This window comes from Sinohyriopsis cumingii, chromosome 2, assembly GCF_028554795.1.
Source record: "Sinohyriopsis cumingii isolate HCF-2022 chromosome 2, ASM2855479v2, whole genome shotgun sequence".
Taxonomy (NCBI): domain Eukaryota; kingdom Metazoa; phylum Mollusca; class Bivalvia; order Unionida; family Unionidae; genus Sinohyriopsis; species Sinohyriopsis cumingii.
This window is the reverse complement of record NC_142962.1, coordinates 25,993,961-26,017,627: the sequence shown is the minus strand read 5'-3', so window position 1 is coordinate 26,017,627 and position 23,667 is coordinate 25,993,961. Positions and strand designations below refer to the sequence as shown.

At 33.9% G+C, this 23,667-nt stretch overlaps 1 protein-coding gene across 5 annotated transcripts in view; it reads right to left on the bottom strand.

The window, feature by feature from the left end:
* Positions 1-23,667, bottom strand: part of LOC149804501 (DNA annealing helicase and endonuclease ZRANB3-like) — a 95,962-nt gene that overhangs the window by 58,770 nt on the left and 13,525 nt on the right. For all 5 annotated transcript variants that reach the window (XR_016416030.1, XR_016416029.1, XM_089940717.1 and 2 more), the window contains exons 2-6: positions 22,144-22,162; positions 15,214-15,392; positions 12,277-12,511; positions 7,960-8,078; positions 5,314-5,458 (exon numbers count right to left, since the gene is read on the bottom strand). Coding sequence is in view for 3 of the 5 variants with exons in the window: in XM_089940717.1 (XP_089796843.1) it covers positions 5,314-5,458; positions 7,960-8,078; positions 12,277-12,511; positions 15,214-15,392; positions 22,144-22,162 (697 nt within the window). In the remaining 2 variants the exon portion in view is untranslated. The remainder of the gene's footprint in view (positions 1-5,313; positions 5,459-7,959; positions 8,079-12,276; positions 12,512-15,213; positions 15,393-22,143; positions 22,163-23,667) is intronic.

Below are 23,667 nucleotides of genomic sequence, written 5' to 3'. Positions count from 1 at the left end.
TTCTAGTCATTGACTTTGTAGGCACAAAAAGAAGAGAATAAATGATACAATAATACCTCTGTAAGCACAACATATGATACCATATTATTTTGCAGGCACAACAAAATGATAATAAATGATATAGTATAAACTTTGTTGGCACAAGAAGCAAGAATAAATGATAGTATTACATTTGTAAGCACACAAAAAAGTAAGAAATAGTATTAACTTTGTTGGCACAATGAATAAGAATAATTGATAGTATTATGTTTGTTGGCCCAACAAATGATACAGTATTACCTTTGTTGACACAAAAAAATTATAATAAATTATAGTATTATATTTGGAGGCACAAAAATGAGAATATATATTTCATTTATACTATACAATTATTTTTTTAACACATGAGAAGCAGAGGTCATTTCAAAAGTAGCAAACATTCCATGCTCTATACAACCTCATTCACCATCAATTTTTCTTATCCAGTTATGTTTGATAGACTTCAGCCATTTATAAAAAGTAAAATTTCTATCTGATAGCTTGCCACTATCTTAACTTAATATTCTGGGGAGATTACTGGTTGACAGTGATCTTCCTAGGGCATTATACATCAAAATCCTGCAAATAAACAATTACCTAGGGCTCTATACATCAGAATTTTACAAATAAATGATGACCCATGGCTTGATACGTCAGAAGTTTAAAAATAAATGATAATGCATAGTAGCATGTGAGCATTGAATGAAGCTAAATTTTATGAAAATAAATGCTGTACCCAGGGCGTGATACATCTGAAGTTTACAAATAAATGATGACCCAGGGCTTTATACGTAATAACCCATGCATCAGAACTTTACAAATAAATGATTGCCCAGGGCTCAATACATAAAAAATTTACAAATAAATGATGACCCAGGGTTCTATACATACCAAAAATTATGGTACATCAGGTCGTTCACATCATGTCATTTGTCCCTATTGAGGGGCAATGTGTCAGTGCATACTGATCATAACAACAGTATAAAACCTATACCTTAAACTTAAGAAACCCAGTGTCTCACCTGCATACATTTGCTTGTAAGAGTAGCCCTTGTAACTGACTTTCATAAACTTTCAAACTAAACTTTAACTGTTAATCAAAATGCTTAAGCAGGTGAAACAAGCACAACAAACTCCTTGTGTAAACTTTATACAGCAAATGACGCTTACGGTATGTCACATTTTTTCCCATCTGTGTGGAGCAATCAGGATGAGGCAACACTCTGATTCTCTTGCTCTTTATATTACCTTCAAACCCAGAGGTGTTATAGGATAGGTGCTTACATCCAGGCCATTCTATAGAAAGAACATCAACTGCCCAGCCCTTCAGATCTGGGACTGTTGAGATAAAGGCTGGAAGTTTGGCATTCCAACTTGCCACAAACAGATCCACCATTGGTCAATCCATTCAGGTACACATTGAGTGAATAAAGAGACTATTTGATTTGTATTGGTTGATTTTTCAAATCTGCTAACACATTTAGACTGCCTGGAATATGATAAACTTGGTCTTGGATTTGTCACTGAAGACAACTGTTATGTATATCTGTGTTTTTGTAACTCCTGGTACATGACATTATCTCATTTTTATGATTTCTATTCATGGCTGTAACGCATACATAATATCTTTAGTTAGTTCTGCCTGCATGACATGAGTACCTTAAAAGCATAGTAGCTGCATAGGATCTATAAACAGATGTTTAGGTATGTGTTGACAATTATTAATAATATCTTAACAATAAGACTTAAATGGTACTTATGGCTTAATTTCTCAGTATCTGCTGGGGTTTCTACACTTCTAGAATAATTCTGTAACTTCCCATTGGTTGGGCTAGGTCACATGAATAGGCCAAATTGATGCAAAATGAGTAGTGTATTCTGTTACATGGGGTCTATTGTTAAATACAGTAACAATATATATTGTATATAAGGAGAGAATTAAGCAATCAGTCCATTCAAATTTTTGGAGTCATTCACATTTATTGTGTTCCTGTTCTAAGTCTGCAGATGTATTTTATGTTGTACTTAGATATTATTCGAGTTGAAAAAATATTTGTTTGGACTGCTCAGTGGAAAGAGAAAGTACTTATTTGGACTAGGATACTGTTCTGGAACTGTGATAAATTATTCGAAGGAATTCTGGACAATGCCATCTTGACCACGTCACAGTTCTTGGATGACCATTACATTTCCGGTTTCAAAATTTAAAGAGAACTTTTCATTCATAGACCTTATATGGACTAGTTTGGATTCACTTCATAATACTTTAAGACCCTCTTACATTTTTATTTATAACTTTGATAATTATATTGTTTGTTTGGTTTTACAAAACTTGTTGATTTTTTTCTGTTACTTGTCTTGTGACCATGGTTGTAACACACCACTTTAGAAAATCCCAAACATGAATTCCAAAAGTTTGTGGGCTTGGTAACATGTTGCCATTTGAGATAAGTTATCACTGTGGAGTTGTGGAGAGAATGAGAACTCCACTCCCATGCAGATCCTCCTGCCACCGATTAAAAGCTTTTAAAATGGTTGTTGTTGTTCTCGGGTTTAATGCCATTTTTCAGCACAAGATAGGCTATACATGGCGGCCAGTATAACTGGTGGAGGAAGAACCCTGGAAAACCCAGTTAAGAACCACTGACCCACGAGAAGCTACTGGCAGGCTTTCCCACGTACCCACGCTAGCTCAGCCTTGGACTCGAACCCACGCAGACAGAGGTGAGATGGCAGTGATCCGGAACAGTGAGCGTTTTAGACCACTTGGCCACTCGGGGCCCCACTTTTAAAATGGTTTTCATCTCTAGAATGTTGATATGTAAATGATGATTCCAAGAAGACACACTTCACTGGCTTCAGAATGATGGAAGGAGGCATGCCCAGCAGTCCTCTATGCACACTCTATACAGATTGTGATTTCTATTGGTTGTTCTTGCAAAAGTATCCCTGATGTGAGTCAACTGAGGTTTCCCCATCTCCAAGATGGAACTGCATACTGTGCAGATTGTGAGGACTTTGAACAATGGACAAAAGCTCGGCCTCCATTTAGACAACAGAATCATTTGTACTGGGTGCATAAGAAGGTGCCCTAGGACTAAGATATCTGCTGCCACAATGAGCAAAGCCAGCAGGCAAAAGCAAATGAAACGTATGGTGGGTGGATTGTCCTATGAGCAAAAAGAACCACCATTGTACTAATGCAATGGTCATTCCTGATGGCGACGTACTCTGTTTACTTATGTGTTAACCTCCAGATCTAGATGACATAGATGACCAAAATCTTGAGACGGTAAGAGGTCAGAGATGTACTTCTTGACAAGGAAGTGAGGATGGGAAGGAGAGTAACAAGGGATATCATGTCTTGCTCCAAGATATAGCTTTGTTTTTGCAGATGGCAACCATTTTAGGCAAATCACAGAACCTACTTGAAACAATGTGAGTGGGGATGTGAAGCCACCCATCTTGGAAGTCCACAGTGATTGAATAGTCTCCCTACTGGATGGTATTTAGAACCCATTGTGCTGTTCCATCATGAACCAGGGGTATATATAAATTGATCAAGTGTGATTACATCACTGACCAGGCAAAGAGTGCCATGTTTGTAGCAGAGAGAACCCTGGAAAAAGGAAGAGGTGCACTGAAATTGATAATGTCCAATGGGTCCATAGGTCATCATGACAAACCTTTTCCCAGGTAGCATTGGATTAGTACCTTCCCCGGCCTGATCTGTGGGTAGAAAACTTAAGTGCAAACTGATGATGTTCTCATCTTCTTCTTTGCCTTCTACCCCAAGTACTGACACCCACTGATTTGTGTCCATCATATGCAAGTCTGACATGTATTCGTACATTGACAAATGGAGTAAGGTACAAATGTAGAGTAGTTGTCAGTCTGGTTTTGCCCATGGTCTAAATCTGTGAGACAAAAATATGGCAGACAATATATACACGTATAATGTTGGAGGTGTCTTGCTTTATGAACTTCAGAGTATCTGAACAGGGCTTGACAATTACATATAAAAGGTTGCACATGGTCTGTACAGGTTGAGTACTGGAGTGCTGCTATTAATACTTACAAACTGGACACTAAAATATCAATTCTAACAAAAGTTACCTGCAGGAAAAGCCAACTGACTGCCTAAAGAGTAAAATCAATAAAATGTCGCCTATAGTAACTATGAAATGGTCACTATAACTAAATAATGCATAGAAAATTTACCTGTACATATCCAACCACTGGGTGAACTATACAGTAATAAAAATGAGTTTTCTATAATACACATGATATGTGCACATAAACATAAACTGAATGATACTTTTTATGATATGGTCATTACAATATTGATTGTAAGACAATGTTACCAGTAGGAAAGGCCAAATGATGGTTATACAGGTAAAATCAGTACAGCATCATGTGTATAACTATGAAGTGGATGTTAAGACTAAATTAATATAGGAAACTAACCATTATGTATCCATCCATAGTGGATATTATACAGCAATATTATTTGATTTTTCTACATCATACACTAGCCCTGCACCTACTAAATACAGTTATAGGAATGTGAGCAGACACCATTTAAATCCATGCAGGAACATACCAAGGGTGACTAAGTGTGTGATGATGGTAAAGTGATAACGCTGAAAAGTCAGAAACTTTTTCATCAAAGAAGGAAAGAACAGAATAGTTGGAAATGTATGCATCAGGTATAATTCCCTTTGAAGATAACACCCCTCTAACTTGTTGAGTGTAGAAAACTTCCAAAATGCTTGTATATGGATTGCAAGGCCACTCTGTCTGTATATAGCATGCTGCTCAGCATGTGTGGAAGTAGTAATTGATGTGTCACAGGATTTGGCAACATTGCCTGTATCATTTGGAGATCACTCTATCTAGCTGCCACCTAAGTGGGCAAATAAGTATCAGCTTTAAAAACAAAAAGCTTTTAGCCTGGGAGGGCAGATTTGCAAGCTAGCAGTAGTTCTCTTGTGGTATTATGATCAGGCAAATTGAATGTATGTGAAGATGAAATCAAATTAACCCTAGTTTATGTAATATCTTACTTAAATTAAGTAACATATATATATATAATCTTACTCCAAACTTTGATAGAGATATTTACAAAAGTTTATACAGGTTGCACATATCATCTCTATTCTTAAAATTCAACACCACTTTTAAACCAAATTTTTTACTTCTTGAAAAATAAAGTGATACAGACTGACTATGAAAAAAGAATGACCAATATATTCAGTATAAGGTAACTTTAAGAAGACACATGCAAAACAATACCTTTTTAATATCAGATTCTTTTAAGTCAAAGAGGACTTTCTGTCTCTGTTTGGGAGGAAGCTGTGTTAGAACTTCATCCTTTGCACGGCGAATCATCAACTTCTTGGTTAGCATGGCTTGGAGCTCCTCTAGATTACTGGCACCACTGAAAAAAATATTTTTGTATTGAAAGCCCTATGTCTTTCTATATTAGACTTTATTATCTTCTGAAAAACTTTTTGTAATGATTTCCACTAGACAGGACCCATATTTATTTCTTTTAGATTTTGCAGCTCTGTGTAATATTATTTACATTAAGAATACTGGCTCATTTATTTCTGTATAAGACAAACAAACCTAAAGCTACCATGAAAGATCAATCTTCTTTATTACCTTGATAACCAATGATAACAAATGATTTTAAAGGCATTTTGTCTGAAATATACAGGGAAAAATAAATAGACTTTAAAGGTAAATCATGCAAAATTATTGGGATTTTCCTTGGGCATTTTGTTTTTAGTACATTGATAAAGGGATTTTAAAGAAAAATTATTGGGATTTCCTTGGGCATTTTGTCTTGAGTACATTGATTAAGGGATTTTAAAGAAAAATTACTCAAAATATTGGAATAATGGCATACAGTGTATTGCCAATTAAATACATTGTTAAGTACAAGAATATACAAAACTGCCAACAGTAATATATATATATATATATATATATATATATATATATATATATATATATATATATATATATATGTATGTATGTATGTATGTATGTGTATGTATGTATGTATGTATGTGTGTATATATATGTGTGTGTGTGTGATGCTCCTTTTCTATTATATGGAGTACATCCATCATGATGGTGATTTTTACAACTTTTTTCTAGAGTTACAACAAAACTAGCATGTGCTTCTCACCAAAAAGAGGGATATTATATTTGTTTTTTTGACAAATGATATGATAGTAATCAATAAAACATAGGGATTTATATAAATTACTGGTTGATGGTTTGCATGATTATATCTCATCAACCTATTCACTACATGTCATTTGCCAGTTTTAACTGAAATATCCAATATATGTTATAAGTTGGCCATCATGTGGAAGCATCCCATTTATGTCATAATTTGGCCATCATGTGGAAACATCCAATATATGTTATAAGTTGGCCATCATGTGGAAGCATCCAATATGTCATAAGTTGGCCATCATGTGGAAGCATCCAATATATGTTATAAGTTGGCCATCATGTGGAAACATCCAGTACATGTCATAAGTTGGCCATCATGTGGAAGCATGAAATATATGTCATAAGCTGGCCATCATGTGGAAACATCCAATGTATGTCATAAGTTGGCCATCATGTGGAAGCATGAAATATGTCATAAGTTACCCATCATGTGGAAGCATCCAATTTATGTCAGAAGTTGCCCATTGTGTAGAAACAACCAATTTATGTCATAAGTTGCCTATCATGTGGAAACATCCAATTTATGTCGTAAGTTGCCCATCATGTCGAGTCATCCAATTTATGTCAGAATTTGCCCATCATGTAGAAGCAACCAATTTATGTCATATGTTGCCCATCATGTGGAAACATCCAATATATGTTGTTAAGTTGCCCATCATGTCGAATCATCCAATTTATGTCAGAATTTGCCCATCATGTAGAAGCATTCAATGTATGTCATCAGTTGGCCATCATGTTGAAGTGTCCAACATGTCATAAACTGGCCATCAAGTGGAAGCATCCAATATGTCACAAGCTGCCAATTAAGTGGTAGCATCCAATATGTCATGCATTGCCCATCATGTGGAAGCATCCAATATGTTGGCTTTCATGTGGAAGCATTCAATATGTCATGAGTTGGTCTTCATGTGGAAGCATTTATAAGCTGGTCATCATGTGGAAGCATTCATAAGCTGGTCATCATGTGGAAGCATTCATAAGTTGGTCATCATGTGGAAGCATTCAACATGTCATAAGTTGGTCATCATGTGAAAGCATCCAATATGTCATAAGTTGGTCATCATGTGGAAGCATTCAACATGTCATAAGTTGGTCATCATGTGGAAGCATTCAACATGTCGTAAGTTGGTCATCATGTGAAAGCATTAAACATGTCATAAGTTGGTCATCATGTGAAAGCATCCAATATGACATAAGCTGGCCATCATGTGGAAGCATTCAACATGTCATAGGTTGGTCATCTTGTGAAAGCATCCAATATGACATAAGCTGGCCATCATGTGGAAGGTTTGGTTGTCATTCACCTACTTCCCTATCTACTGTCATTGCTGTTCATAATACTTCATGCAGCTTAACAGAAATTCATAACTTATGTATGATAAAAGTTAAAGCATCACAGAAATGTGCGAATATAATATACTGCCCCTATCTGTGGAAATACAAGCTGGAAAAAAACTCATGTAATGCAAGTCACAGTGACCTAGTTCAGTCACAAGTTGATGTACACATTGTTATGCATTTCCTAAATAAGTTTTGTAAACCAACAGTATGCTGTGCTTGAGAGTTTAAGTTCTGCAAAGAAAAATTAATCAAAGCTTGCAGAACATAAACATAAGCACAGACTGTAAACTAACATCCACCACAAGGTGGGGAAGAGGGTTCATGAAAGGACCTAAATCTACTACTCACTCCACCCTGCGTCGTTTAATTCTGCCGATCCACTCAATCTTGGCATCACAGTACCTGGACGTGAATGACCACCAAGAGCCAAACTCCCCTGGGCAAACTGCATCTATCTGGGGAAATAGCTGTGAAAAGAAAGACTATATGGGTATTTAAAGGAAAATGAGTGTGAATGTGTGCATGCATGCATTTGTTGTCGTAGGGTTTATCAACATTTTTCAGCACAAGATAGGCTATACATGGCAGCCAGTATATATGGTGGAGGAAGAACCCGGGAAACCCTGGAAAGAACCACCGACCCACGAGAAGCTACTGGCAAGCTTTCTCACATACCCACATTTGTCAAACCTGGGACCCGAACCCATGCAGAGAGAGGTGAGATGATAGTGATTCGTAATGGTGAGCACTTTGGACCACTCGGCCACTCGAGGCCCCTAAATGAAAAGGTAATCCCTGAGCTATAATGAGCTGATGGCCCTAATATACTGGTAAATATGTTCCTTTATAACTGGAAATTGTTGTGATTGGCCTTTATACGTAGTTGTCTACTCTTTAGAAGTAAACAAAAAAGTTTAGCTGCAATTGATAAATGAATGCATTCTAATACAAATAAAACACAAGAATAATTTATTTTAAACTGGACAATGAGCTTGGAATCTGAAGCAAGAATGCCTTTTATTGTTTTCTGCTATATATTAATAACTGTCTTTGAATCAAAACTGGATTCTACAGGTACATGTGCAAATTGCAGCATACTTGACACATCATATAATGGCCTAAAATGAAGGCCAGTATTAATGTATGAACCAGGATCTAGAAAATACATGGTAATTATCATCAAGATAGGGTACTTTAAACGTGTATCACAGGACCAAAATTGCACCTTATTTTTCATGAATTATTGCTAATGTTTTAATTTATTCTCATTATCATTATTATCATGCTACTGTTGTTGTCAATTTGAACAATCTGCAATGGGTGTTAATTATTATCATGCTACTACTGTTGTCAATATGAACAATCTGCAATGGGTGTTAATTATTATCATGCTACTATTGTTGTCAATATGAACAATCTGCAATGGGTGTTAATTATTATCATGCTACTGTTGTTGTCAATATGAACAATCTGCAATGGGTGTTAATTATTATCATGCTACTATTGTTGTCAATATGAACAATCTGCAATGGGTGTTAATTATTATCATGCTACTATTGTTGTCAATATGAACAATCTGCAATGGGTGTTAATTATTATCATGCTACTGTTGTTGTCAATATGAACAATCTGCAATGGGTGTTAATTATTATCATGCTACTATTGTTGTCAATATGAACAATCTGCAATGGGTGTTAATTATTATCATGCTACTGTTGTTGTCAATATGAACAATCTGCAATGGGTGTTAATTATTATCATGCTACTATTGTTGTCAATATGAACAATCTGCAATGGGTGTTAATTATTATCATGCTACTGTTGTTGTCAATTTGAACAATCTGCAATGGGTGTTAATTATTATCATGCTACTGTTGTTGTCAATATGAACAATCTGCAATGGGTGTTAATTATTATCATGCTACTGTTGTTGTCAATATGAACAATCTGCAATGGGTGTTAATGACTTATAATGGCTTCATATCCCATGTTTCATATGTAATTCACCCAGAATGTCTGCTGGGGTAAAAATTTTGATACAGTCTTACCCAGTATTAAATTGTTTCTTCCTTCCTTAGTAAAAAGATACATGTATCAGAAAGGAAGTCTAATGCATAATTAGTAATAAATTGAAATCTAATGCATGAGTAGCAATGAAAATACATGATTAACAATGTAAGTAAATCTAATCCATGGTTAGAAATGCACGGACATCTAAAGTATGAGTGGCGATGAAAGGAAATCTAATCCATGATTAGAAATGAAAGGACTTCTAATGTATGAGTGGCGATGAAAGGAAATCGAATCCATGGTTAGAAATGCAAGGACATCTAATGTATGATTGGCAATGAAAGGAAATCTAATCCAAGGTTAGAAATGCAAGGACATCTAATGTATGATTGGCGATGAAAGGAAATCTAATCCATGGTTAGAAATGCAAGGACATTTAATGTATGATTGGTGATGAAAGGAAATCTAATCAATGATTAGAAATGAAAGGACATCTAATGTATGATTGGCAATGAAAATAACTCTAATGAATGATTACCAAAGTAAGGAAATCTAATTAGAAATGAAAGGAAATTTAATGCTTGACTAGCATGAAAGGAAATGCAAGATCACTAATGAAAGGGAAATGTTTTATTATTAATTAAAGGGAAATGCATTATTATTAATTAAAGGGAAATGCATTATTATTAATGATAGGGAAATGCATTTTTTAAATGAAAGGAAATGCAAGATTACTAATGAAAGGGAAATGTATTATTATTAATTAAAGGGAAATGCATCATTATTAATTAAAGGGAAATGCATTATTATTAATGATAGGGAAATGGATTTTTTAAATGAAAGGAAATGCAAGATTACTAATGAAAGGGAAATATATTATCATTAATTAAAGGGAAATGCGATATTATTAATGAAAGGAAAATGCATTTTTTTAAATGAAAGGGAAATGCATGATTACTAATGAAAGCAAATCTGATCCATGGTTAATGAAGTACATACTAATTTTCATCTCTGTGAATAAAGGCAATTCATAAGAAATTTCTAAATTTTTAGGCTTAATTTCTTCTTTCTTCTTCTTTTCCTTTTGTATTTTCTTTAAATTCAGATGATTAACTGTCATGTAATTTACTAAAGAGTGGGATCTGAGTCTCTACTAGTCTACTCAATGTAGCTTGCTTTGTAAAAGATAATGCTATAAACAGTTGGTAGCATTTGATATATTCTTGAATACTGCCCTTTAGATAATGAAGTAGTACTAATAAAATGATGGAAGAAATTTTTCATTTGATTACCAGTTTTAATCTTGAGTCATAAACCTCATTAAAGTCATTAAATTATAAAGTGACAACTATTAAAACCTGGTAAACTATTTGCTAAAGGACCTGTCAAGCACAGGATTCATTGCATAGCTTTCTCAAAATAGTGGCATTGCCTTAGACACCTTTCAAAGCACAATGTGGGAATAACTGGTAATGTTCTCAATTTACTTTTATCAGAGACTCAAGTGTTAATTAACAAGCTTCGACTTCCCTTTTGTTCACCTATAACCAAGATGAAAGTGCATTAATTAACAGGATGCATGCAGCTGTAAGCTATTGAGAGGGAGAGAAGAGTGGGTACTAATAGTTGGCAGGTACCAAAAAAGGTGCAGGAAGCAGTGCCATGTTAAGAGTGGCTAATTGAAAACATTAAATATTAGCTTGTTAAATTATCTAATTGGTTTTGGAGTAAGAAATACTGTACAGGAGGTAGTTTTCATGGACATGAAATCAGGCAATTTAGATACAATCTGGTTTTCATGGGTTTAACAGCATTTTTAAGCACACAAAATATCGTGATACATGGCAATCAGTATATCTGGTGGAGAAAGAACATGGGAAAACACCAGGATGAACATGCAACCACAGGAAGCAACTGGCAAGTTTTCTCACATACCCACATTGGCCAAGCCCAAGACTCGACATCACATGAGCGAGATGAGAAGATACATATAATGACTAATTAGGTGAGCACAATAGTCTACTCAACTAACCGATGTCCCAGATGAAATGTGAAATTTTAATTTTGGCTAGTTATACTTTAGCAACTGTAGATTTAAAAAAATTATAATAATATATGGAAAATCACCACTGCTAAAACTTCTCACTATATGGTAAATGTTTGTCCACTGATAAAACTTCATATTATATGGTAACTGCATATTTTTGAAATCACAATTGATGTTTCAGTTATTTTAGGTATCTACTGTTTCTCATGTCAAAGTGTTTAAACAGTACAATTAATATTTCAGTCAATTTAAATATTTTTTCTCATAGTATTAAATAATACAATTGATATTTCAGTTGTTTTATGTATCTATTGTTTCTCATAGTGTTGAAACAGTACAATTTATATTTCAGTTATTTTAGGCACCTACTGTTTCTCATAGCATTTAGACAGCAATGCAAAATAGTATACATATTAAAGCATTGTGGATACTAAAAATACAATGTGGTCAGAAAATTAAAAAATGACCTCTTTTACTCCAAAACTAGGTATTCCTACTATTGAAACCAACTGGTCAAGATCAGCCATGGTTGGTTAGTGTCTTTCCACACCTCAACTATTCAAGCAAATTTTATGCATGCTGTTCTAACTTTTGAGAACCAAACTCACCTCAACTGGCCTAGCCAGGGCTGGTGTTCCTGACAGAAGAAGCCGACGGTTGGCATTCTTAATGAGTGGTACCACAGCTTTACATGAGGCCGTCTTCTGGTTTCTGATGTAATGAGACTCATCAACAATCACAACTTGGAAATTCTGGTTGAGGAGAGCTTCGCGTACAAGGTTACTGGAGCTCTTACACAATAGACCATATGTGGCTACTGTGATATGAGCACTGGGTATACCACTGAAGTAGGAGAGAGATATAAACATCAGGCTGCTGTGATATGAGCACTGGGTATACCAGTGTAGTAGAAGATATAAATACAAGGCTATTGTGATATGAACACTGAGCATACCACTTTAGTAGGAGATATAAATACACGGCTATTGTGATATAAACACTGGGTATACCAATGTAGTAGGAGAGAGATATAAATATGTGGCTATTGTGATATAAACACTGGGTATACCACTGTAGTAGGAGAGAGATATAAATATGAGGCTATTGTGATATAAACACTGGGTATAGCAATGTAGTAGGTGAGAGATATAAATACACAGCTATTGTGATATAAACACTGGGTATACCACTGTAGTAGGAAAGAGATATAAATATGAGGCTACTGTGATATGACCATTGGGTAAATCACTGTAGTACGAGAAAGATATAAAACCATAAAATAATTCCTTTAACTCATTAATCCAATAAAGCACCCTTTGAAAAGCATCATGGATATTGTTATACCCAGTCTGTCTCTGTCTGTCAATTAACATATGCTGGAATATGCAGAAAAAAGTGTGGAGATTTACAATAGTGAGCCACTGTTATTGCTCTAATTTTCAATTAATAACACTTTCTTTGTAACATCAATGGGGAAGTAAATTACTTTTTTTTATTATACATTTCATAATGAGAAATTGGAGAAGATTTATATTTCACCACAGTGGTGATAACACTTTTACTGCAACAGTGTCAATCACTTTTAGAACTACTTTTCTCATCTAAGAAATAAATCTACCCTTATGCATGTTTCTCAAACTTACATTATGATTGTTAGGCCATTTCATTTGCCTTCTTCTTTCTTTCTCTCTCTCACCCTCCATCGCTCCCTTTACCCCTCTCTTTCCAATAAGTTGAACAGATCTTAAAATGTCAAAACTGTATTTACATTTTTGTGTTTAATGAGATGGCACAACAAAAAAATGCCAAAAAATGAACTCTAAACAACAGACAATAGGCTTTAAGCAGAGTTTATTTTAGGCTGCACAAAAGACCGATAGTTTTCATCTTTGGTGCAAAAAAGTTGCCTCTATGGCAACCTGTCATAAAAAGACCCCAGAAAAAAAGATAAAGGTTTATAAGAATTGATTTTAGTTTGAACTGAGCTGGCTTACTCAACAGAGTAAATTCATAGATAATGAAGTATAAAATGATCAGTTTACTTAATGACAGAAATGTCTCACTTGTTTTGATTAGCTTGGGCACCATTCTATAACACACAGTCAACAATTAAGGATAGAAAATGTACAGATGAGAAGCACAATGCTGCATTTATTTCCAAAGTAATGTACATTTAAGAATGTTGAAAAATACCTCTAGCATGAGTAATTCAGATCCTGGTATGGAAGGCTTGCAGCTTGGATAATGACAGTCTATGTGTTTTACTCTTCTTTAATAAACAAGAAACAGGCCTGGATATTCAAGACCCCGTTTTTTTTTCTAAATATCCCCATTTTTTACTTAGCAGGGGACCTTAGGCTCCACCATTTTCATTCAAGAAATGAACTCTGTTCAATGATTAACATTCTTAAAAAATAGTTTTACATATAAATCATGCAAACTGTTAGCTAACAAAATTACATAACCAATTTCTATTCAATAGTCTGATACACCCCACAACAAATGATACAGAATTTTACGCAAAAAGTTAAATATATTTTTTAAATTGTTTAATTGTCAATTCTAGCACCCATCAGAATCATAACCATGTCTGAAACAGATAAAGAAATCTGGGATAGATAAACACTAAATACAAACCGAAATTGACTAACAATCAAAATTTGGGGCACAGTGTCTGTTAGCAAACTAAACTGTAGACTTGATATGGCTACATAATTTACATTTGAATGCAGACAAGCAAAATAAAGAACCTTAGTCTTAAATAGGTGAACCTGCAATCATTAAAATCTTTCAGCGTGGATTACCAAGGATGTGTAATACCAATGATGCGTATTACCAAAGGGTGTGTAATACCAAGGATAAGCACTGCCAAGGATGTGTAGTGCCAATGATGTGTATTACCATGGATGTGTAATAACTAGATGTAATACCAAGGACATGTATTACTAAGGATGTGTAATAACTAGGTGTAACTCCAAGGATGTTTATTATCAAGGATGTGTAATAACTAGGAGGTGTAATACCAAGGATGTGTAATACCAACGATGAGTATTACCAAGGATGTGTAATACCAAGGATGTGTAATACCAAGGATGTGTAATACCAAGGATGTGTAATACCAAGGATGTGTAATACCAAGGATGTGTAATACCAACGATGAGTATTACCAAGTATGTGTAATTCTTTCCAGTGGTGTAAAATGAAAGGGTCTGAATAGACTGTCAGACAAAATATTAATAAATTAAGCAATATCTAGAAAATATTAGATTACCCCCTTCACCAAATTGAATTCCATAGTCAAATATATCATAACAACTCTAATCCTAGCAAAAACATTTCAGGAAAGCATTCCATATGCTTCAGCTGCTACTCCAAAAACAAAAATCTAATATGATGGCATGGACATACTGTATGTAGGTTTATGATAATACGGTCTTTTCATAGTGTGTATGATTCACTATGCTAATAAAGTTTAAAGGCTTCACTAATAAAAGCTTGGACAAGACAAAAATGTGTAATTTCTGGAGCAAACTTGATGTACACACCTGACATCACTGCCATACTGGATAACGTTGACATTGTTGGGGCCAATGTCTGGTAGCCATTTTTCTAGCTCTTCCACCCATGAGTAGCGGAGGGATGAAGGCACAATGATCAGAAGAGGCCACTCGCTATGATAGTAGTATGCCACAGATATGGCCTGGATTGTCTTGCCAAGGCCCATCTAATAAGTAAATTAGAACAAGGACAGAATTAATATACTTTCTATGTATACATTTTTTAAATAAAAGATGAAAAATAGATACTAAATGCCTTTTCCAAGGACAAACCTTGGGTTAGCCTTGGTAAGCTCTGAATCCCCGACACTTGGATTATGAATTGGACAACACGGCTCCCTCTACAGATGAGAAATTGTAAATGTCAGTGAATTTCCCTTTATTATCAAGAAGGGGTTTATGGAATAATGTGTTTTCCCTGCAGAGTTCACTACTAAACGTGACATACATTACAAAATTGTTGTTGTTGTTGCTTTGGGTTTACACCATTTTTCAGCACAATAAAAGACATACATGGCAGCCAGTATTACTGTTGGGGGCAAGAACCCAGGAAAGCCCTGATAAGAACCACAGATGATGGGAATCTACTGGCAAGCTCACATAGACACACTGGATAAGCCTGAGACTAGAACCCATGAGATGGCAGTGATTGGTAAAGCCAAGAACAATCTGCCACCATGAACCCCTAATAAAATTATAACAAAATCTTGATGCTGTCAACATTGCCATTAGAAATACAATATCTATGCTTCACTACCTGTTATATGTAGATTAGACAATATTTAACTGCTTACTGTGGTCCACATTTTAAAGCAGCTTGGTATCAAACAGTCCTCAATATAACACTAGCCATGGATCCAATTTTATAGACTGAATCCTAATTTTCCATATAATATACCCCCCATATAAAGTGATCTTGTCTATATCATGGTACTCTATTATTTCTCCCCTGAACAGGACTATAGTGAGGGAAAAAATATCTAAAACTTATGGAGGAAATAGACACAAAAAATGTAAAGAATGATATAATGGATATAGTGTTATATTTAACTTTGATTTTGTGCAGATGGAGACATTAACCAAGTCTATTGTTTTCTTTATAAATACAATGAAAAAAAAAGTGGCACTCATAACTAATGCATTTTTACAAGACTGAAATGACAAGCATCTTTTGTACTAAAAGAGTTACAATAAGACATATAACACCCATTGCATCACAAAGCCTCAAAGTTATTTCAAACATCAACTAACAAGTAGTGCATTGTTTTTACAGTAAAATTAGTTTTTTTTGGAGGACAAAGTAAGATAATCCAATTTTTAGAGTCCAACCAAAGGGTTAAATGAATATTTTTTTAAATATTCTGTATACACAATAGCTGTGAGATGGGAAAGCATCCCACAAACTACTTACACTGGCATATATATACATGATAATCAACAAAACAGACTTACAAGATGAGCCATTTTGACAAAAGGAAAAAAGACAGAAATAAGGAAGAAAGAAATAGACACAAAACCTTTTACTTAAAAACATACCATCAACAAGATATACATGTTTAATCGACTTTGAAGCATATAAAACAAACCCATTTGGACAAATCTTTGCTGCCTAACAGTAAAGAACACAATCACATGAGTATATTTGGAATCGATCTACTTAGTCTTGGTTTACTGCAATTTGCCATAAATGGTAGAAACATTTTGAAATAATGTCCTTACATGTCTTCATTTTTTATGAAACATTTTTCACTTACAATATTAATAAGCTGTGTATTTCTTTATCTCCAAAACCAGTCATTTATTTTGGCTATGTAATTCATATTTCTTTCCAAGTCCAAGTAATAAATATAAGCTAAAACTTGTTATTTTTATTTATCTGTTCCCAATATAATATCTACTTGTAATAAATTCAGATCTATGCATTAATAACAGTCTCTCATGAGTCCAATAAACTTGTTCAAGAAAATCAAACATCATTGCATTCATAGAATAACTGCACAAGGGTTTCATCCTCATCATTACACGATTGACATCATCTACCTCGTCTTCTCTTAAACTTGACCAGTATTCTATGAAAGACTCTAAAGTGATCAGAAGCTTTGTAAAGTTTAAGATCTATCTTTCCAGCTAAAACTTTCATCCAAATTAAACTAATTTTCCCATTTAAGATGACCTTAAAATCAATATTACATTCAGACAAAAATTAATAAAAATGTCCCAAACAGCAGTCCAGGATATCGAAAATGAACTAGATTTACTATATCCATGGAAAGTAGTCAATCCACATGACAGATGAGTTACTTGGAGACCACCCAGTCCTATAATACAAAACAGATTAAATTCTTTCTTGACTTCTGAGGGCGTGTTTTTATATTTCACAGTCAGCTATTTTTTCAGGATTTAACCTCATTGCTATAACTCTGAGCTAGCTATCTAACTGACCCAGAGGTCATGGTATGTGGAAATTCAAAGTAAAACATAGTAAAACTGTAAAATTCAATTAAAAAAATGAACTATTCAATTTTAAAATTGAACATGTAAATACAACTGAATAGTACCATACTGAAGATTACACAAATTATTCACAACAAGTAATGCTAGAATGTAATCACTGTGTAGACATGGTTTATCTTATAGTCCCATCTAAATATGGTGGCCTACAAATTGTTCATCTTATACCTCCATCTATAAAGGGTGATCTAGACATGGCTTATCTTACAGCTCCATCTATAAACAGTGGCCCAGACATGGTTCACTGTATAGCCCCATCTACAAATGGTTCTAGTCATGGTTCATCTTACAGTCCTGTGTATAAATGGTGGTCGAGACATGGTTCACCATTGAGTCCCATGTATAAATGGCTGTCAGGATATGGTTCATCTTATAGCCCCATATTCAAATAGTGGTCTAGTCATGCTTCATCTTTTAGCCTCATCTCTAATCGGTGGCCTAGACATGGTTAATCTTTTAGCCCCATCTCTAATCAATGGCCTAGACATAGTTCATTGTATAGACCCATCTCTAATAGGTGGCCTAGACATGGTTCATCATATAGCCCCATCTCTACTCGGTGGCCTAGACATGATTAATTTTATAGCTCCATGTATAAATGGTGGTCTAGACATGGTTCATCTTACAGTTGCATCAACAAATGGTTAAGGATGTGTACATACAGAATTCATACAAAGAGCAGTAGTGAACATGTGTAAAAAAAATAAAGATGAGTACATGATATAAAAATGTCTTAGAGATTAGTACTGAATTAAACAAATTCTTATAGTTCCATCTACAGATAGTGGACTACACATTGTTCATCTTATAGTCTCTTCCACAAATACCTGTCTGGTCAAATGGAATTACATATCAAACACCTCTTTGATAGTCAAGGATAATTATTAAAATTTTGAAGCATTATATCAAAAGGCTTACACTAATAATTCACTGAACATGTCTCAATTATTTCAAAAATATCCTTATCAACAAAGGAAACACTTAGATATATTAATTTTAAAAAATGTATGCTCTTATTAAATAAGAATTTCAAATCTGTGTGGAAAACATGAGGTACGCTCCATACAATTATGGTGCCAGATAAGTGAAAAAGGCTGGTAAAAAATTGCTCTAATATTTGCAAAGAAGTGCACTAAAGATAAAAATTTGCTTTCTGTTTGCAGAGAATTTATGTAATAAATACATTTTTAAAAACAAAATTCACTAATGACTGATGTACTTTTTGTATAGAATAAGCATAAAGTAATGTGGACCTATTGCCCACTTATCTAAGAATAATAAACCATTTCCAAAGTGGTCTTTCTAGGAAATGACAAGTTTTGTGATCTAATTAATTTTTTGTTCTGATCGCAAATGATCTCATTTACACAATGCTTTATTCTTTAAAAGAGAACTAAGTTACAAGTAACAAAAGTAACGTTTTATACTACAAAATATAGAAAAAAGAAAAGGTGCATAACAAAACATTTATGTTTAATAAAAGTGGGTCATTCTTTTAAAACTTGAACAGTTTGTAGAATACAACACTAAATATGTAATTGATATTGAGTGTTGTACATTTAAGTATAATTTTCCAATCTGAGTAACACTGTCTTGCCGCACATTAGTGTGTGTGTGTGTGTGTGTGTGTGTTTGTGTGAGAAAGAGAGAGAATTTGTATCAGATATGTATTTATATTTATTCATCTAGACTTATGGATTAAGAATCTGGACTCTTCATTAATTCTGCATAACTCCATAAAAAACCTGTGTCGGGTGGTATTCAAGGAATTTGTTGTTGCTGTTGTGGGGTTTAATGCCATTTTTCAGCACACGATAGGCTATGCATGGCGGCCAGTATTAGTGGTGGAGGAAGAACCGGGAAGAACCACTGACCCACGAGAAGCTACTGGCAAGCTTTCTCACATACCCACATTGGCCAAATCCTAGACTTGAACACATGCTGACAGAGGTGAGATGGCAGTGATCCATAACGGAGAGCGCTTTAGACCACTCTGGGTCCCTTCAGGGAATGTGTAAAATCCTGACAGGCATGCTTCAATAATAAAATATAAAAATATACTGAGTATTTTTTATTATGAGTTATAATGTGTAAAAATAATGGTGTAACTGGTCTTTAAAGTGTCCAGTATCATTTGTACAGTTCGGTATCATTTGTACAGTTCAGTATCATTTGTACAGTTCAGTATCTTTTGTACAGTCCATTATCATTCTTAAATTTCATTCAGAGACTTTAATGGTACATATAGTAGGATGATATTGTAGAAAATTATGTTAATATGGACGGATTCTTATAATTTCTTTTTTTTTAAACTGGTAAAATGAATTTTATATATACAATCCCAAACTAAACTAACTGGACCAATGAGCTTTTGAATTATTTATATCAGAAATGTTACCTTTGTACATAATTTTTGACATTATGCAAGTGAATCAAAAAAGCTTTATTAAAGTTTATAAGATGGAGTAGGCCAAGAAGACATATTGCATTTTTCATTCATAATCCAGATATTTTCTCCCTATCAGCCAAGAAGTTTTTATCTTCTGCTTGCAACAGTTGCTATTAAGCGTTAAAAAGTCATATCAGACTCATGCTTTTTAACAGCTGTTTATACTTATTTCCTTAAAGGATGCAAGTTATAAATCCTATTTTGTGAGTAGTTATTGCTTTGTTCTTACTAATGCTGCAATTGATACATCTAAAAAAAAAACATAAAAAACTCTGCCATATATTTATTATACTCTGGGATTTTATTTTTTTCTGTTTTTCTTCAACATAATAATTCATCATACGTAATTAATACATCAATATTGTTTCTTTCCATATTCATAAGTTGAGGTACCTAAAAGATCATCTAGAAAAAATTTGTCATCTTTTAATTTGTATAAATTCTCAAAACAATATTTCATTCAAAATACTGGGATAATCTGTTTAGCATCAGTTTGGATACAACATCACTATTTCGCAAGTTTTAAAAATAATGTTTAACTTTGTCTCTTTCCTCAATATATCTCATCATTCTTCATTCTAACTAATCCTTTTTAACTCTCTGTAACCAATCCTTTTTAACTCCTTGTAACTTACTTTTTCTAATCCCTTTAAACCAGGGGTCTCAAACACGTGGCCTGCAAACGCATATCCTGTGGCCTGCAAAACGATTGGTGTCACAAGGTGTCATAGAGATAACAAAGGTGGTGCAGCCCTTGGGCCATCGAAAATGCCCCCATGTGGCACTCAGGGTGGTTTGAGTTTGAGACCCCTGCTTTAAACTCTAAATTGTATTCCCAATTCCCTTCTTTTTTCCTGATCCTTTTTATCCTTTTTAACTCCTTCTAGCTTGTTTTTTCTAATCCTTTTAAATTCCTCTTTAAATCTTTCACAACAATCTACAGTTACTCCTGCTGTGTTTATAAAACATTTAGAACAATCCGATCTTTGTGTTTGTTTTTAATTTCTACGAAACATTTGATCTCTTTTGCAATCACCACTGTGATTTGTATGTTGCATGAATTTCAAAACATTACGATAAAATGGATTAACATTGCTGACACACTGGAGAAACAACCAATGTTAGAGTGATATCAATATATTAACATCACTGACACACAGGTGAAATGACCAATGTTACAGTGATATCAATGTCATCCATTCTGATAAAATATCATAACACTGCCGACACACAGGTGAAACAACCAGTTTCAAAGGGATATCAATATATTAACACTGCTGACACACAGATGAAACAACCAATGCTACAGTGATATCAATGTCATATATTCGGATAAAATATTATAACACTGCTGATACAGGTGAAATGACCAAAGTAAAAGTGATATCAATATATTAACACTGCTGACACACAGATGAAACAACCAATGCTACAGTGATATCAATGTCATATATTTGGATAAATTATAACACTGCTGATACAGGTGAAATGACCAAAGTAAAAGTGATATCAATATATTAACACTGTGCTGACACACAGGTGAAATGACCAATGTTACAGTGATATCAATGTCATATATTCGAATAAAATATTATAACACTGCTGATACAGGTGAAATGACCAAAGTAAAAGTGATATCAATATATTAACACTGCTGACACACAGATGAAACAACCAATGCTACAGTGATATCAATGTCATATATTCGGATAAAATATTATAACACTGCTGATACAGGTGAAATGACCAAAGTAAAAGTGATATCAATATATTAACACTGCTGACACATAGATGAAACAGCTAATGCTACAGTGATATTAATGTCTTCCATTCTGATAAAATATTATAACACTGCTGACACACAGGTGAAACGACTAATGTAAAAGTGATATCAATGTCTTTTATTTTCCTATAGACTGGGAAGTGGCAGTGGAAAAAGAGAAATGTTGACAACTTACCTCATCTGCAATAAGGCACCTGAAAAAGACAATGTAGCTGCTGAATGTACATCTTTTATACACTTTATGTAAATCATTACCATACTTAAGTTAATCTCCATTGAATGTACATACAGCATACACTTTATGTAAATTATTACCATACTGAAGTTAATCTCCATTCATTGTACATCTTTTACACACTTTATCTAAATCATTACCATACTTAAGTTAACCTCCACTGCATGTACATGTTGTATACACTTTATGTAAGTCATTACCATACTTAATTTAATATTTATTGAGTGTACATATAGCATACTTTGTTTAAGTCATTACCATACTTAATTTAATCTCCAATGAATGTACATGTTGCATACACTTTACGTAAGTCATTACCATACTAAAGTTAATCTCAAATGAATTAACATATAGCATACACTTTATGTAAGTCACTACCATACTTAAGGGGGCCAGAGTGGCCAAGTGGTCTAAAGCGCTCTCCGTTACAGATCACTGCCATCTCACCTCTGTCTGGGTGGGTTTGAGTCTCGGATTCAGCCAATGTGGGTATGTGAGAATGCTTGCCGGGTTCTTCCTCCACCATTAATACTGGCTGCCATGTATAACCTATCGTGTGCTGAAAAATGGCGTAAAAACTGCACAACAATAACAACAACCATACTTAAGTTAATCTCAGTTGAATTAACATTTAGCATACACTCTATGGAAGTCATTACCATACTTAAATTAATCTCAATTTAATTAACATATAGCATACACTTTATATAAGTCACTACCATACTTAAATTAATCTCCATTGAATGTACATCTTGCATATATTTTCTGTAACTCATTACCATACTTAAGTTAATCTCCATTAAATATTACCATACACTTTATGTAAGTAATTACCATACTTAAGTTAATCTCAAATGAATTAACATTTAGCATACACTTTATGTAAGTCATTACCATACTGGTTAATCTCAAAAGAATTAACATTTAGCATACACTTTATGTAAGTCATTACCATACTTAAGTTAATCTCAAATGAATTAACATTTACCATACACTTTATGTAAGTCATTACCATACTGAAGTTAATCTCAATTTAATTAACATATAGCATACACTTTATGTAAGTCATTACCATACTGAAGTTAATCTCAAACGAATTAACATATAGCATACACTTTATGTAAGTCATTACCATACTTAAGTTAATCTCAAATGAATTAACATTTACCATACACTTTATGTAAGTCATTACCATACTTAATTTAATATTTATTGAGTGTACATATAGCATACTTTGTTTAAGTCATTACCATACTTAATTTAATCTCCAATGAATGTACATGTTGCATACACTTTATGTAAGTCATTACCATACTTAAGTTAATCTCAAATGAATTAACATTTACCATACACTTTATGTAAGTCATTACCATACTGAAGTTAATCTCAATTTAATTAACATATAGCATACACTTTATGTAAGTCATTACCATACTGAAGTTAATCTCAAACGAATTAACATAT